Genomic DNA, 15,748 nt, shown 5'->3' with positions numbered 1-15,748 from the left:
TATGTTTGGGGCCAACACATGGAGCATAACAATACTGTGTGTCTTGTTGCAGGGCTCTCAATGGTCATTTGGCCTTTAATGTACACCAAGTCTTCCTGAAGAGCATTTTGGGATTGGGCACAGATGAGCAGATTGCCAAATGGGGCCCCTTAGCAGAGAAGTTTTACATCTCAGGAACTTACGCCCAAACTGAACTAGGGCATGGTAAGTTGCCTAGCTTGTTGTAGCAGTTGCCCATTCTAGTACAGTGGTGCCTTGCTAGACGGTTGCCCCGCTTGACGACGAAATCACTTTACGATGGATTTTTTGTGATCGCTTTAGCGATTGCAAAACGATGGTTCCAATGGGGCTTTTTCGCTTTACAAAACCACCCACACCCGCTTTAGAGCACTTTGGAGGCTTTTCCTGACGGTGCAGGCAAAGCCTCCAAAGTGCTCTAAAGCTGGCGCGGGTGGTTTGGGGGCACCCCCGCCAGGACTCTGATGGTGCAGGAGAAGCCATCAGAACCCTGGCGGGGGTGCCCCCAAACCATCCGAGCCAGCTTTAGAGCACTTTGGAAGCTTTTCCTGCACCATCAGAGGACTGGCGGGGGACCTCCAAAGCTGGCAATCACAGTGAGGGGACCCCCCGCCAGTCCTCTCATGGTGCTTCCCCAGCTCCCTACCCCTTAAGTTCCTTTTTTAAAAAAATTTCCCCTAGGAACACATTGATTAATTTTCAGTGCATTCCTATGGGAAATTTTGTTTTGCAAGTCGATGTTTTCGCAAGACAGCGATTTCTGCGGAATGGATTAACATCATTTTGCGAGGCACCACTGTACTTTTTTGATATGTGGAGTAGATGGCAATTTTGCCCTTGCCCTTGCCTTGGCCTCATCTTTGGTTATTTAGTCAGGGTGCAGTCAGGCATCTGGCTTGCATCCAATCTCGCTGGAAGGGGACACTTTGCATGGAGCGATCTCCCTTAAAGCTACCTTTCCGACTCCTGGGAAGTCACTCCATCCGGACCCAGAAAGGAAGTCGCTCTACAGCTGGACCAAAAAGGTCCAACTTGGGCACAGAAGAGGGTTGGGCTGGATGACAATTCCCTGTCCGTCCTTTGATTGCTGGAAAACAGATTGCACAGGAACACTCCGCACGCAATTCAATATGTGATCTCTCACGCCGTCAGTGTCAAGGAGGCCCAAAATAAGGGAGCCTTCTGTTCACTGTGATATCTGTGAAGGTGGAGTTTGCTAACAGGAAAGAGGCAAAAGTTGGAGTCATTCTTTCCTGACAGGAGCTCAGCTGGGGTTTGTGGATCTTGTTTGTGGCTTCTGAACAAAGACTACTTGTGCTCTGAGATGTTGTGTCCCTCTCCCACTTGCCTGTTAAGGAACATACCTTCGGGGCTTGGAAACGACAGCCACTTTTGATGTTGCTACTCAAGAGTTCATCCTCAATACACCGAGCATCTCTGCCATGAAATGGTGGCCCGGAGAATGTAAGTAGCAAATAATATATGGGGAGCTGGAGGGATAGGACGGCCCATGTTGCGGGTAGACTTTGGGTTCACTTTTCTCGTCAGTTATTTCCCCATTCTTTAAGATATAGTTTAGCTGAATATGATGTGTTTCTAAGGGCATGACTAGATGGGGGGAATTTGAAGCAATCCGGGTCACGTTGAAAAGGCAGCTCGCAGAAGGGGCCTTGATTTAAAACACACACAGCCAATGGAAAATAGGGTGAACCAAACCGAACAAAAGCAAACCAAATTGTGAACGATATGCTTGCCTGATCATCCATAAGTAGGGCCTTAGAAATGGGATCTTTTAACCAGTTCCTTTGCGGGCTAGTTCCCCATAGGAGGAACCCTAAGCCATCTTTTAAAGTAGATTCATACACCAAGGGGATTCTAGAATTGTAAGGATACTATTAAAAATGCTGTGTGCTCCCTGTACATCTTGTTCTAAAGCAGAAGTAATTTTTTTCCTCTTGCAACTGAAACATGGAGCCCAGTGGGGGACTAGGAAAGGAGGCTCCTATGACCCTAGAGCCACATGTTGCCTGCTCCGAATATATACAGCAGTCCTGACCAGCAGCTTTTCAGGCCCTCAAATTTTTTTTCTGGTCATTCTCTTTAAAGACCTCTTCCTCAGTTCAAAAGAACTGCAAATGATGCTATCAAGAAAAGTCTGGAAGTACTGATGGTCTTTTCAAGCAAAGGGTGGCTTCCTTTATACAGTGGTACCCCGCTTGATGATTACCCCGCTTGACGATGAATCTGCTTTACAATGAGTTTTTTGTGATCGCAAAACGATTCAAAGGGTTTTTTCGCTTAATGATGATCGGTTCTCTGCTTCGGGAACTGATTTTTCACTTAACGATGGTTTTAAAACAGCTGATTGGTGGGTCGCAAAATGGCTCCCCGCTGTGCAGAATGGCTCCCCACTGTGTTTAGGACGGATTCCTCGCTTTACAGGCACCGGAAAATGGCCGCCCTATGGAGGATCTTCGCTGGACAATGAGGTATTTCCCCCATTAGAACGCATTAACTGGTTTTTAATGCATTCTAATAGGTTTTTTACTTTCGCTTGACGACGATTTCGCTCTGCAGCGATTTTGCTGGAATGGATTATTGTCATCAAGCAGGGTACCACTGTATTCTCAAAGGCTTTCACGGCCGGGATCTGATTCCTTTCTTCCACCCACCCCTGTCCATTTCTCCCTTGCAGTGGGACGGACGGCGACTCATGCTGTGGTTTTTGCTCAGCTGTACCTGAAAGAGAAGTGTTATGGCATGCATCCTTTCATGCTGCAGATTCGCAGCCTTCTAGATCATTCTCCAATGCCAGGTAACCCCATCCAGAGGGCCTTAAGGAGATTCTCTTGGGTGTTTTGTTTGAATGACGCAAGTGTTGGGCTTTTAGTCTTCAGGGATCTGTTTTGGTCCTTGCCATCATCAGTTTCTGTGCTTGTATAGGTCCCTACCAACACTATTTATTGTGTGTGGCTGCTCAGTTTTCTGCAGATAGCTATAACATGATGATCAGTTATCTGTTAAAATTGCATCTATCACTTGCCCTCGTTCGGTTCCTAGTATTTTACCCTTGTTTGTAAGAAAGGAACGGTGGCCTTCATAAATATTATGTTAGTGAGAAATGTCAGATATGTGCTTACAGTAGCTCTTTTAATTATATATTTCCATGTGCTTGTCTTCTTTTTGTGAAGACGACCAAGGCAGGGTACAACAGATAAAAGAATAACAAATTCAAACCACAGAAAATATTGAACGCATCAAAAACAAATCAATGAAACAGTTTAAAAGCCAGATTTTTAAAAACCTTATTAATGCTTTTTCTAAAATTAACAATAATGGAGACCATTTGTAATCATCATCATCATCTGTATTCATGCACCAGGCACAATTGTATTGCTTATACCAGTGGTTCTTAACCTTTGTTAATCGGATGTTTTTGAACTGCAACTCCCAGAAACCCCAGCCAGCACAGTTGGTGGTGAAGGCTTCTGGGAGTTGCAGGCCAAAACTCCTGAGTAACCCAAGGTTAAGAACCAGTGGCTTATACAGTACATGCCAGCATAAAATGGCATAAATTGTAACAGTAAGCAGCTGGTACTTAAGGAGCCAACACTTGTATTCCACATCATGGGCCAGCTCATGTGACTGGTGTGATCTGAAGAATTTACACCATTTGACTTCCACTGTCATACATAAGTAAAAGAAGTCGGCCATTGTTTTTCAACTTTAACAGTCTGCAAAGCTGAGTTATAAACATACTAAAAACTATTATCAGTAATAATGGTGGCTTTTATGTATAGCCACCCCTCCCCACAGATCCTATTCCATTCTAATATCAGGGATCATAAGAATTTGTTTATAAAATGTTTTGAATTAATATTCCACCACAGGACCAGTGGAAGGCCATCTTCCTATTAGTTGTGAAGAGCCTAGTAAGCTGTTGTGACACAGTCGTTAAACTGCAGTACTGCAGTGAAGACTCTGCTCATGACTTGGGTTTGATCACATGCTCAGGTAGCCAACTTGAGGTTGGTTCAAACTTCCATCTTTTGACTTTGGTAAATTGAGTACTCAGCCTGCTGGGGGCACAATTTGTAGCCTGCACAATTACATTCCAGTACTATGGAGCAATATTTAAGCAGCATACTTTATCCATTTTCTAGTTCATGCTGTTCCTCTTGGTGGCCTCTTCTTGTCATCACAAGCGTAATTAAAGGCCATCTTACCCTGGGGAAGAGAGGTCTGCTTTTTAATTTCCCTCATAACTTACTCACATTTAATACATCAATAATAAAACTTATGTATAAACTAACTCTCCCTGGGAGAGTTAGTTTAGAACAGTATGTAAATATCTTCTAATCGAGGAATAATACCACGTTAGGTACTTTTAAAAAATAGACAGACACACAGACAGAAAAAATATGATGTAAAAAAAACCATAAAGGGAATTGAGAGGGAGAAACTTAGCATAAGCTCAAACAGGATGAGTGAAAGATAAAGGAGTTAAATTACAGTATTAACCCACAAATATGCAAAACTAAAAATGAAGTACAGTGGGGTTTCGACTTACGAACGACCCGACTTGCGAACAATTCGAGTTACGAACCTGCCCTATAGGGAAAGTAAGGACTCGACATGTGAACTTCCCTCGAGTTACGAACAGGGAAAAAAGTCCCCCCTCCCTCCCCTTAGAGGCTTCTGGAGGGGGGAAAAGGGTCAGAAACTTAAAAATAAATACTGTACTGTTAAATAAAGTCACTTACCAGGCCTTGGTAGCCCCCAAACCACAGGAAAAAGAGCAGGAAAGAGCTAAAAGCCGACACCCAGAAAGAGCCTGGCAGCCATTTTGTGGTTTTCCCCGCTCCTCTCCCCGCCTAACAGCTGATCGGCTGGCTCTGAGCAGGCTTCCGGAGGCTTGCTCAGCACCTAAAAAGCCTGCCTGAGTGCCTTTGTGCTGAAAAAATCAGCACAACATGCTTTAAAACATTATTTAAAATTGGCTTCGTTTTTTAAAAAAAAGAGTTCTAAAGTGCTGCCTTTAGTGTTCCCTGCCTTCCCTGAACCTAAGGGGGAAAAAGAAACAAAATATCCCCCTCTAGTGGTCAAAGGCAGAATAGCAGTTTCCCATTAGTGTCTATGGACAGAAAAGAGCAGATACGGATTAAATGGTTTTCAATGCATTCCTATGGGAAATGCAGATTCGACTTAAGAACTTTTCGACTTGAGAACCACCTTCCAATACGGATTAAGTTCTTAAGTCGAGACCCCACTGTAATACATCAAGGAGAAAGAGGAGAAAGGATAAATGGTTAATAATTCCTGGAAGTAAGAAAAAACAGTTCAGGCAAAAAATTTGAAGGGTGATAGTTCCCCAGGTGAAGAGACACACAAGAGAGTGAAGGTTTAGTGAATGTTCCACTTTTGATGACTAGAAAGAGATGAGGAACAATATGTGAAAGTAGCACAGTTAAATAAGGAAGCACAAGATCACCTGAAAGTTTCCAAATTAAGCCTACCATGAGACACCCAATTTCCTAGGAGCAGCCTATTTTAATTTGGTGGAGCTTAACATGGGAGAGGTCATGAATCGAAGGGACCCTTCTTGTTAAATAAAACCTCATCTTTGGTAATGGATCGCTTATGCAAACAGTTGTCTCAAGTGATCCCCCAGCTTTTCTTCCTGCCTCATGAATCATGTCCACCGAAACACTTTCAGCCCCAGGCGCCTCAGAATTCCCTTTAGTAAATTTAGATCTTTTAAATGTTTTTGTTTGCTTCTTTTCTATCTCAGGAGTGACTGTAGGGGATATCGGTCCTAAAATGAGCTTTGAAAATGTCGACAACGGCTTTCTTCTACTGAAGAATGTTCGGGTTGCAAGGGAAAACATGTTATCCAGATTTTCTCAGGTACTCCTTACAAAGAAGGAACAAATAGGTTTATCTTGTTTCTGTCAGAAAATGAACATTGGGGTCTCTAGTCTCTTTCACATATGTGAAATTTCGTTTTGAATCTACTAAAATAAGTTTGATAGCATGTTAGGAATCTTCATCAGCTTTCTTTTCCTTGTTTAAAGCAAAAACCAGAATAGCTGGCCGGTTTGTGGAAGAATATTTGAAAGCCTATAAAACTGTCTCAAGCTTCTGAGCCATGAATGCCCCCAGATCTTCATGTCCCCAAATCTAAGCATTGCTAAGCCTATAGGCTTCCCAAGATTGCGTAATAGCTCAGGTACCTGACTGTGGTGGCGCTGCGGGCTAAACTGCAGGGACGTGGTGGCGCTGTGGGCTAAACCGCAGAAGCCTGTGCTGCAGGGTCAGAAGACCAAGCAGTCGTAAGATCGAATCCACGTGAAGGAGTGAGCACCCGTCGCTTGTCCCAGCTCCCGCCAACCTAGCAGTTCAAAAGCATGCAAATGCAAGTAGATAAATAGGGACCACCTCGGTGGGAAGGTAACAGCGTTCCGTATCTAAGTCGCACTGGCCATGTGACCACGGAAGATTGTCTTCGGACAAAACGCTAGCTCTATGGCTTGGAAACGGGGATGAGCACCGCCCCCTAGAGTCAAACACGACTGGACAAAAATTGTCAAGGGGAACCTTTACCTTTACTTTTTTACCTGACTGTAGAATTCTGGAGTTTGATCCTCTGTTGTGCCTCCTAGGAGAAGAACCAGCCTGTGTAATATATACAGTCCAAGTGTCCCCAGAAGAAGAGAATAGTAAACCACTTCTGGGTATTCTCTATAACTAGAAAACCCTGGAAGAAGTTGGTGAAAGTTAGAATTGATTTGTTGGCCCATAATTATGAGGATGACGATGATTTCTGTGGTACATATCTCTTCCACATTCCACTATTCTCCCCATCATCAGCATCAAGCCTCTAGCTTTTTAAAAATATCAGGATATCTCCTTCAAAATAAAGACAGTACCCTATTGTATATAATGAACAGGCCATACATATGAGGGGGTGCTGATAAGTATTGAGCCTTACCCAGAAAAAAATTGAGATAGGAAGCTATAACTGCCACACTATTCTACATATTCCCCCAGGAAGTCAATGCACTTGTGACATCTGTCCTGCAGCTTCTTAAGTCCCTGCAAATAAAATTCTTCCGACTGCTGGTGTAACCACTGATTTGCAGCATTAGTTGCCTCCCGAACACTCCCCAATCATTGTCCCTTTAGGTGTTTTTTGAGTTTGGGGAACAGATAATAGTCAGAAGGAGCCAGGTCGGGAGAATAGGATGGATGGGGCATCACTTGAAAGCCTAAGGAGGTCAGTTTTGCCATTGTTTCACCTGCAGTGTGTGACAAAGTATTGTCATGCAACAAGATGACACCTTTGGAGAGCTTTTCTCAATGTTTTTCCTTGATGTTTTGCCTCAACTTCGTCAGTAAAGCACAGCAATATTTTGCATTGATGGTTGAACCCTATTGGAGGTAGTCCACCAGCAGAACTCCCTTCTTATCCCCAAAAACTGTCACCATTTGCTTCTGCACTGACCTTTGCACTTGGAACTTCTTTGGCCTGGGGGAACCACTGTGCCTCCATTCCTTAGATTGTTGCTTTGTCTCAGGATCATAACAGTAGATCCATGTCTCATCACCAGTTACCAGTTTGCCCAGGAAATCTGACTCATTTCTTGCAAAATGTTCCAAAACAGCCACCGATGACTCCACATGTTTCCTCTTTTGTTTGGTTGTCAAAACTTTGGGGATCCACTTTGCTGCCAGCTTTCTCATTTCCAAGTCATTGTGAATAATGGCACCAACTCTCTCACGCGATATTCTCAGATATATAGCAATACTTTTGGCTGATATTTGGCGGTCCTTCATGATCATGTCATGGATGGCTTTCATATTTTCAGGCACAGAGACAGAAACAGGCCTTCCACTGGGTCTCTCACTTTCAACACCGAAATGGCCAGTTTTAAAATTGACAACCCAATGTTTAACTGTTGCATATGAAGGGCCACTGTCACCCATAGTTTGTGACATTTTATCATGGATCTGCTTTGCACCTTTCCCTTGGAGAAACAGGAACTTGATTATGGTCCTATGCTCTTCCACATTGAACTTTTCTGGAGGTGCTTCCATGTTCACTTTGGACCTAAACATGAAAGATAAAATTATAGGTAGTTGATTTTTGCACCGTTGAATACAGACAAATTGGCCAATACACCCTGCAATTTATAGCTTCCTAGCTCAATTATTTTCTGGGAAAGGCTCAATACTTGTCAGCACTCCCTCGTACACATGTTGCTTATTTCCATGTTGAATGCTTTTCCTGCAGTGCCACTGTGCATACTGCCATCTGTAACACCAGTTCAAGCTATGCTTTCTAGTTAAAATATTAGTCTTCAAATGATTCCTGCTGCTTAAATCCCAGGGCAATGTAAAAAGCAGGCTGCTGTTACCCTGTTTCCCCGAAAATAAGACCTAACCTGAAAATAAGCCCTAGTACGATTTTTCTGGATGCTCATAATATAAGCCCTACCCCAAAAGTAAGCCCCAGTTAAGTGTAACCATGCCCTCCACCATTGTGCAGCTACTAGAAGAAGATGACATGACTGTAAAATAAAACATCCCCTGAAAATAAGCCCTAATGTGTTTTGTTTTGTTTTTGGAGAGGAAAAATTAATATAAGACCCTGTCTTATTTTGGGGGAAATATGGTATCACTCACTTGATTTGCAGCTCCCTTTATATTCTGCCTTTCCTCTAATGAGCCTAGGCATACCTGGCTTTCTCCTTCCACATTTAATCCACACAACAGTCCTATGAGGCTGAGTAACTGGTCCAAGATCATCCTATGAATTCCATGGTTCAGTGACAATTAGAACCCAGAGTTCTGAAGATTAGCTATTATACCTTACAGCTTCTCTTTAAATAGCCATTCACTGCAGAAGGCAGGTAGATGTATTCATGAATGTTTTGTTTGATTTTGCAAATGTAGATAGAATTTGTTAGGCTACTGATGTTGACATTGGAAAACTACTTAAAAGCTTACTTGCTTGTTTGCCCTCGAAATGCTTGTTTGCTCTTGTTTGCTTATTTGTTTGTTTTTTACCTCAGCTTTCTCCTAAAAAAGGACCCAAGGCAGCATAGATAATTAAAAAGACAACTTACATTGTTAAAAGCTAAAAACAGTAAATTATTCAAATATTAAAGAAGAATTAGTGTCATAGAATCATACAATAATTGAATTGGAAGGGGCCAATAAGGCCACTGAGTCCAACCCCTTGCTCAATGCAGGAATCCAAATCAAAGTAGATTTGTCTGATTTTTCTCTTGAAAAACACTATGAAAAATAGATTTAGAAGCAACAAAATACAAGCCATCCCAGACAGTCATTTGCTAAAGAAAAGCCTGCCTGTAGAGAAATTTCTTTGCTTGTGGAAGCAGTAAAAGCTGGGGGTAACCTGGCCGCCTGTGGGAGGGAGTTCCAAAGTCTGAGAATAACATAAAAGAAGGCCCTCTCCTGTGTTCCCACCAGGGAACAAGCACCGCACTCCACTTGTGGAGATGAAAGAATGGCCTCCTCTGACGATCCTAACATGCTTCACAAGCATTGCCTTTATTGAATATGTTGCATTTCCTTCCTCACAGTTGTCAGCACAAGAAGAAATTTGATGACTTTAATGTAGAGTGTTTTCCATGTATTCTCGAAGGCTTTCAAGGCCAGGATCCAATTGTTGTTGTAGGTTTTTCAGGCTGTTTGGCTGTGCTCTGGAGGTTTTTCTTCCTAACGCTTCGCCAGTCTCTGTGGCCAGCATCTTCAAAGGACAGGAGTTAGAACTCCGTCTGTCTTCTGGTGTGGTGTACGGGATAGTTGAATATTTGTAACTGTGCAAATGGCAGCGTGGTGCTTGTCTGGGAGCACTTGTGCTCATGCGCCTGTTCAAACAGCGGCACGGCGCTGAGACGGGCACGCGAATCATCTGTGCAGGGATGAGTGCGTGCGGGGGGCACAGCAGGAGGTCTGTCTCCGCAGCCCGGTCCAGCTCAGGCCACAGACCGGCACTGGGCTGCGGACCAGGGGCTGGGGACCTCTGTCATAATGCACATCACTCCCTGAATTTTCTTTTATTTTTTATATCCAGGTTCTGCCAGATGGACAGTATAGGAAACAAGGGTCTGACAAGATTAACTACTTGACTATGATGGTGATCCGTACGCAAATTCTTGAATATGAAGTTGTCCCTCTGCTGATGAAGGCGTGCACCATTGCTATCCGATATTCTGTGGTGCGCCGTCAGTCTGAATTAAAGCCTGGGTATGACATGGAGTCTGCTTCCAATCATTATAATCCATCATTTTCTAGCTCTTCGGTTGCTTGTTTTGTTACAGCTTTCTTTCATCTCATTGCTGTTGCTGTCCATTATTTTTATTTTCTCCCATTCCAACTACAGTGGTGCCTCGCTTAACGAGCGCACCGCAGAACGACAAAATCGCATAGCGATGAGGTATTTGCGATCGCAAATGTGATCGCATACCGATGGCCCCTATGGGCAAAACTCGCATTGCGAAGATTGGTAAGTGTTTCGCTTACCAATCTTCGCATTGTGATGTCGGGGGAACAGCTGATCGGCGGTTCCAAAATGGCAGCGTTTTCGCACCCTGCCCTCACTTACCAAGGGTGCGAAAATGGCTGCTGGACCCTGGAAACATCACTGAACTGTGAGTTTTTTGCCCATTTGGAATGCATTAAACGATGCTTAATGCGTTCCAGTGGGCTTCCCCGTTCCGTACAGCGATGTTTTCACATAGCGAGGGTTAATCCGGAACAGATTAACCTCGCTATGCGAGGCACCACTGTATAAAGTTTGCAGAAGGGCCCCATGGAATGGTGAATGAATGAAGGGTGGTGGCCCATCTGGCGGTAGAAACAAGTAAACTCCTCGTGAAACTGGAGAAGAGGAGAGGGCTTTCACAAAGAATTCTTTTCCTTTAGTAGACAGAGTGTGTCTCTTTTCTCCAAGTAATTTACTCAATAGCTGGCTGAATTGCTCAGCGAGTTAGGCATCTGACCATGGAAGCAGAGGTTAGGAGTTTGATTCCCCGCTGGGCTTTCTGTGAGTAGAGTCAGCCTGTGTGACCTTGGGCAAGAGCTGAGTTCTAGGATGCCCTCAGGAGAAGGGAATGGGTAAACCACTTCCTCTTGAGAAAACCTTGGACAAGGTCACCATAAATGGGAAGTGCCGTGATGACGCACAATTCATTAAGTAAATTATTAATTTACTCAATATGTATATCCTCCTCCTGTGCCCACTGATAAACTGTATAAATTTGATTTAAGCCAAGCAGACTGTGTTTCAGACAGGAAAGACACAGAAAAAGGTGGGTATTGTGGGTTCTCTGCATCTTTTAACCTTGTGCAGTTACTGAGCCTCCTCATGTGAGGTGAACCTGTGGTATGTGTGAAGGTGCATCCGCAGGCCCCATCTGCCACACAGTTCCAACCAAGCCTACAAAGACAGTAATGCAGATAGAGCCAGCAAGTGCAAGGATGTTAAAGGCAGGTCTAACACATGAAACCTGACAGAAGCCTCGTGCTTCTTCTTCGGGGTGACCAGCATTGTTTTAACTATCTTAAACAGGCCTCTGTTTAACTTGGTATTAGCTCCCTATCATTATCTCTGAACATCACTAGACCTGGCTGAATCATGCATGGATTTTAAGGAGGTAGAATCTGTAGGGCGGTTATGACAAATTGCAACCTTATGCAGACATTTCAGGGCATTTTCTTTCCTGAAATGGTAATAATGGCCTGTGGTGGTTGAAGGATTTTGGCAGCTGTCTTGTATCTAGAAGAAAACCTTTCCCAAGCTTTGATTTCTTGTCTTTTACCTCAGCTGTAAAATCAAATGCCACAAAATGTCTGAGGTTGGCTTTGAAGCTGGGATTAGCCTGTTAGCACTGTCTTCACTAACAAAAGAGGAAATGCTGTGGAAACCCCTCCTGCTTGTAAAATAATTTGAAGGCTGCGCTACCAAAAGGTTGCCATTCATCCCTTCAGTAATCCCATTTTGTTTCCTCAGTGACCCAGAGGCAAAGATCCTTGACTATCAGACTCAGCAGCAGAAGCTGTTACCTCAGCTTGCAACCACTTATGCCCTTTTCTTCGTTTGTGGCTATCTTCAGGAAGTCTTTGACAAGGGCTACAGAGAAACTAAAGAAGGAAAATTTGATATGCTTCCAGAGGTAATTCTAAGGAAAGGAAAAAAAAATAAGTATCTGTTCAGGTCTTTAGAAAACAAGGTAAGAATTGTGACCCATTTCAGACTAGGGACCAGGCAGTAAGTCACTGACACTGTAGTTTTAGGTCTACGTATCTGCTGAAGAGTAAATCTCACTGAGCGTAGCCGGGTTTACTCCCAGGTAAGAATGTATTAGACTTAAAACCTGAGTTATGTTCATTCTGGTTGATCAGATTTCATTAGACTTCTGGAAAATAGGAAATGGTCCAAATTAGAAGTATATAGATGTGTGGTTTTTGGACTACAACTCCCAGAATACTCCAGGCAAACTTAGGGAAATCTGGAGATTGTAGTCCAAAAACAAAAATCTACATCCCACTATATCAACCATTTTACTAGCTGAGTTAAATAACGATGGCACAAAGAGCCCATTTCCTCTCCAGAAACTGTCAGAGAAAGGGTAGAAGAACCCACGGGTGGAAACATGTCAGATGGAGATCCAACCCGGAAATGAGGAATTTCCTGAGGTTGAGAACCATTAAGCAGTGGAACAGCATGCCTCCCGATGTTGTGGCTGCCCCATCACTGGAGGTTTTTAAAGAACAGATTGGACAGTCATCTGTCCGGGATGGTATGAGGTCTCCTGCCCTGGGCAGGGGGTTAGACTAGAAGACCTCCAAGGTCCCTTTCAACACCACAATGATTCTATGAAAGAGAACTGGGTTCAAATTCCTGCTCAGAAATCACTGGATGGTGGTGACAATGATAAACCACTCCATAAATATTTCAGAAAGCCCAGTTAAGAGTTGCCATAGGCCAGATGCAACTTAGTGGCCTATAACATGCACATATTGCTACCAAAATGCACCACTTCCCTCTCTTAGTATATGGGACTGCTACCCCATGTTTCAGCCTTAAATGTGGAATACACAACTGAAGCCTCTTCCCCTGAGATGCTAACTCATCATTTTTGGGTCTCAATAAAATGGAGCACATACATACACACCTATGAACAGTCCAATATACTGTAGTTTGAAGAACAGGGGAATAGTAGATTTGTCTGTTTGTATACCGATTCAGCAATAAAAATCTCTGCCCATCTGGGGTTTGGATTTGGAGTTGCATCTTTCCTTATTTTGGAACCTCAAGATTTCCACCATCAGAGATGTTCCTGCTAATGTTTAATGATTTAAGTCTTAGTGATGGATCCTCCTCCTGATAATTACAATGATTTTTAGTCTGTATATAGGAACAAAAAGAGTTTCATTGATTTCATTGGGAGGGAGAGTTAAGTGCATGCTTCACTGTTTCCCATGGGAATGAATGGGACGTGATCTAGCCACCTACATGCCTGTTTTTTGGATTGCTTGTCTCTTAAAAGGTTTGCATATGTAGATTTCTATGCCATGATGTTAAGACAGGTAGCATTATTTCAAGTACAAAAGATGACTCATGAGCATAAGGTGCATGGCAGCAACAAATATAAACCTACAGAAGTGTAGCTTTCACAGATGCAGGGGGCCCTGTGCTGTTTAGAGACCATTGTGCGTTGGAACCTCAAGATTTGCACCCTCAGTCCAAGATAATATAGCTCCCTCACGTTCATAGGAATGCTGGGATGCCCTTGCTAACAACAGTCTTTCTCCCTTCCTGACAGCTTCATGCGCTCACTTCAGGCCTTAAAGTGATAGCTACAGACTACAGTTCAGCTGGTGCGGAGGTGTGCCGAAGGGCCTGTGGGGGACATGGCTACTCTCTGCTCAGTGGTCTGCCTACCTTATGCACAAAATTGGTTGCCTCTTGCACCTACGAGGGGGAAAACACGGTGCTTCTTCTGCAGACAGCCAGGTAACCTCACCGAAAATTGATCCTTGCCTGATCTCTAGGGTCTTGCCAGAACCACTTAGGAAAAAAAAATAGATTTAATAGATGTTCCACGATCCATTTCATAAACAGTACTCCAGGATGTCTTTTTAAAATCAACAGGGAGAAGTATGTGTTTTTACCTTTCAGGACCTTCATGCCAAACCTCAATTAGAGTGGTTAAGACTCTGGCCAAAATCCCCCTGAATTTTTACCCTAACATAATGCAATTGGCATAAATCTCATTGGTGAATTGCTACCAGTCAATAAGTTAATAGAGGCTTTTGCTATTACCTCTAAAAGGCACACAGCTCAATGCGCAACAGATGCCTATGCCAACATCTTGACTTGAGGCAGTCTGCCATTGAGATTTACACCAATTGCGCTATGCCAGCAGATGTAACTAACAGAGTTTTGGCCTTTAATGGAACAACTGGAATAAAACAGCTTGTATATATGTTTATAGACATTCAGTTGGGCCAAAGATGTGCATTGCTGTAAGCTGACCGAACTATTTTATTGCTCAGAATGTCCAGGAATATTAGAAACTGCTCAGGAGACAAAACTGTGGAAAGTATTTGCCGTGTATCTTCCGTGGTGGAAGGGAGCGTTGTCAGTTTAGCCAGAAGCAAACCTCTGGCAGGTTCTGGGAACAGGTATATTGCATAAAATGTTTGTTATGTTGGTGAGTGAAGGGGTGGGTGGGTGGGTGGATACCAAAACAAAGATTAAAGATGAATGGCAGTGTGGCAATAGTTGTGTGAAGAGGTGGGAGAGATTAAAAAACATATGTGTTGCTCAAGTAGTTCTGCAACTCTTTATTTATTTTATTTATTTACTTATTAAATTTATACCCCGCCCCTCTAGACGATGTCTACTCGGGGCGGCTTACAACATAAAATGGACAATATAAAATATAGATAATCATAAAATACAATTAAAATATAAATACAATTGGATTAAAAGTTAGCAGAGTGGAATATAAAGGGAGAAAGAAAAAATAAAAAACTTAGCTGACTGGAGGGAAGGCCTGCTTAAATAGCCAAGTTTTTAACTGTTTTTTAAAAACACCCAGCGAGGGTGCCAGCCGAATGTCTGCTGGAAGGGCATTCCACAGCCGAGGGGCCACCGCCAAGAAGGCCCGGTTTCTAGTTTTTTTGCTTCCGAGCCTCTCTCAGCGTCAGACCCCTCAGCCGTCCCTGCTGGCAATGACGGGTGATTCGGGTAGAGCTGGGTGGGAGAAGACTTTGAACTTTTGGAGAAACAGAGAATAATTTTCATGGGGTTCCTAACAACAAGAAGGTCTAGAAATATTCCACTGTGAAAACAGAGACAAAATGAAAGTTGACAAAAGATTGTGCCCTATGTATTTTATTTTATATGCTACCTTTCTCCCTATAAGGGACCCCAGGTGCTTCACAACAATTAAAACTATATAATAATAATACATTTTAAAACTGTCCTTAAACAAAGAATGAAACTAGTCGATATAGTCTCATAAACAACCTGCTACTGAAATGTCTATTCAGCAATATTACTGCCAATTACTTGTGTAACTTCCCAGTAATCTAGCTCATGAGTATGCAGAAGCTTTGCCTTCTCTTCATACTTTCTTTTGCAGCTGAAAAACAAATGTTTTCAAAAAAACAACAACACGGGGTTCTGAAA

The 15,748-nt window shown here is 43.1% G+C and overlaps 1 protein-coding gene across 2 annotated transcripts in view; it reads left to right on the top strand.

Annotated features, from left to right (window-relative positions):
* ACOX2 (acyl-CoA oxidase 2) overlaps positions 1-15,748 on the top strand; it is a 40,802-nt gene that overhangs the window by 9,826 nt on the left and 15,228 nt on the right. For both annotated transcript variants that reach the window (XM_020795384.3, XM_020795385.3), the window contains exons 4-10: positions 53-204; positions 1,375-1,482; positions 2,714-2,833; positions 5,810-5,925; positions 10,121-10,293; positions 12,059-12,221; positions 13,875-14,065. In XM_020795384.3, coding sequence (XP_020651043.3) covers positions 53-204; positions 1,375-1,482; positions 2,714-2,833; positions 5,810-5,925; positions 10,121-10,293; positions 12,059-12,221; positions 13,875-14,065 — 1,023 coding nt within the window. The remainder of the gene's footprint in view (positions 1-52; positions 205-1,374; positions 1,483-2,713; positions 2,834-5,809; positions 5,926-10,120; positions 10,294-12,058; positions 12,222-13,874; positions 14,066-15,748) is intronic.

The sequence above is a fragment of the Pogona vitticeps genome, chromosome 2, assembly GCF_051106095.1.
Source record: "Pogona vitticeps strain Pit_001003342236 chromosome 2, PviZW2.1, whole genome shotgun sequence".
Classification (NCBI taxonomy): domain Eukaryota; kingdom Metazoa; phylum Chordata; class Lepidosauria; order Squamata; family Agamidae; genus Pogona; species Pogona vitticeps.
The sequence above is the reverse complement of the archived record's forward strand: the minus strand, read 5'-3'. Positions and strand labels throughout refer to the sequence as shown.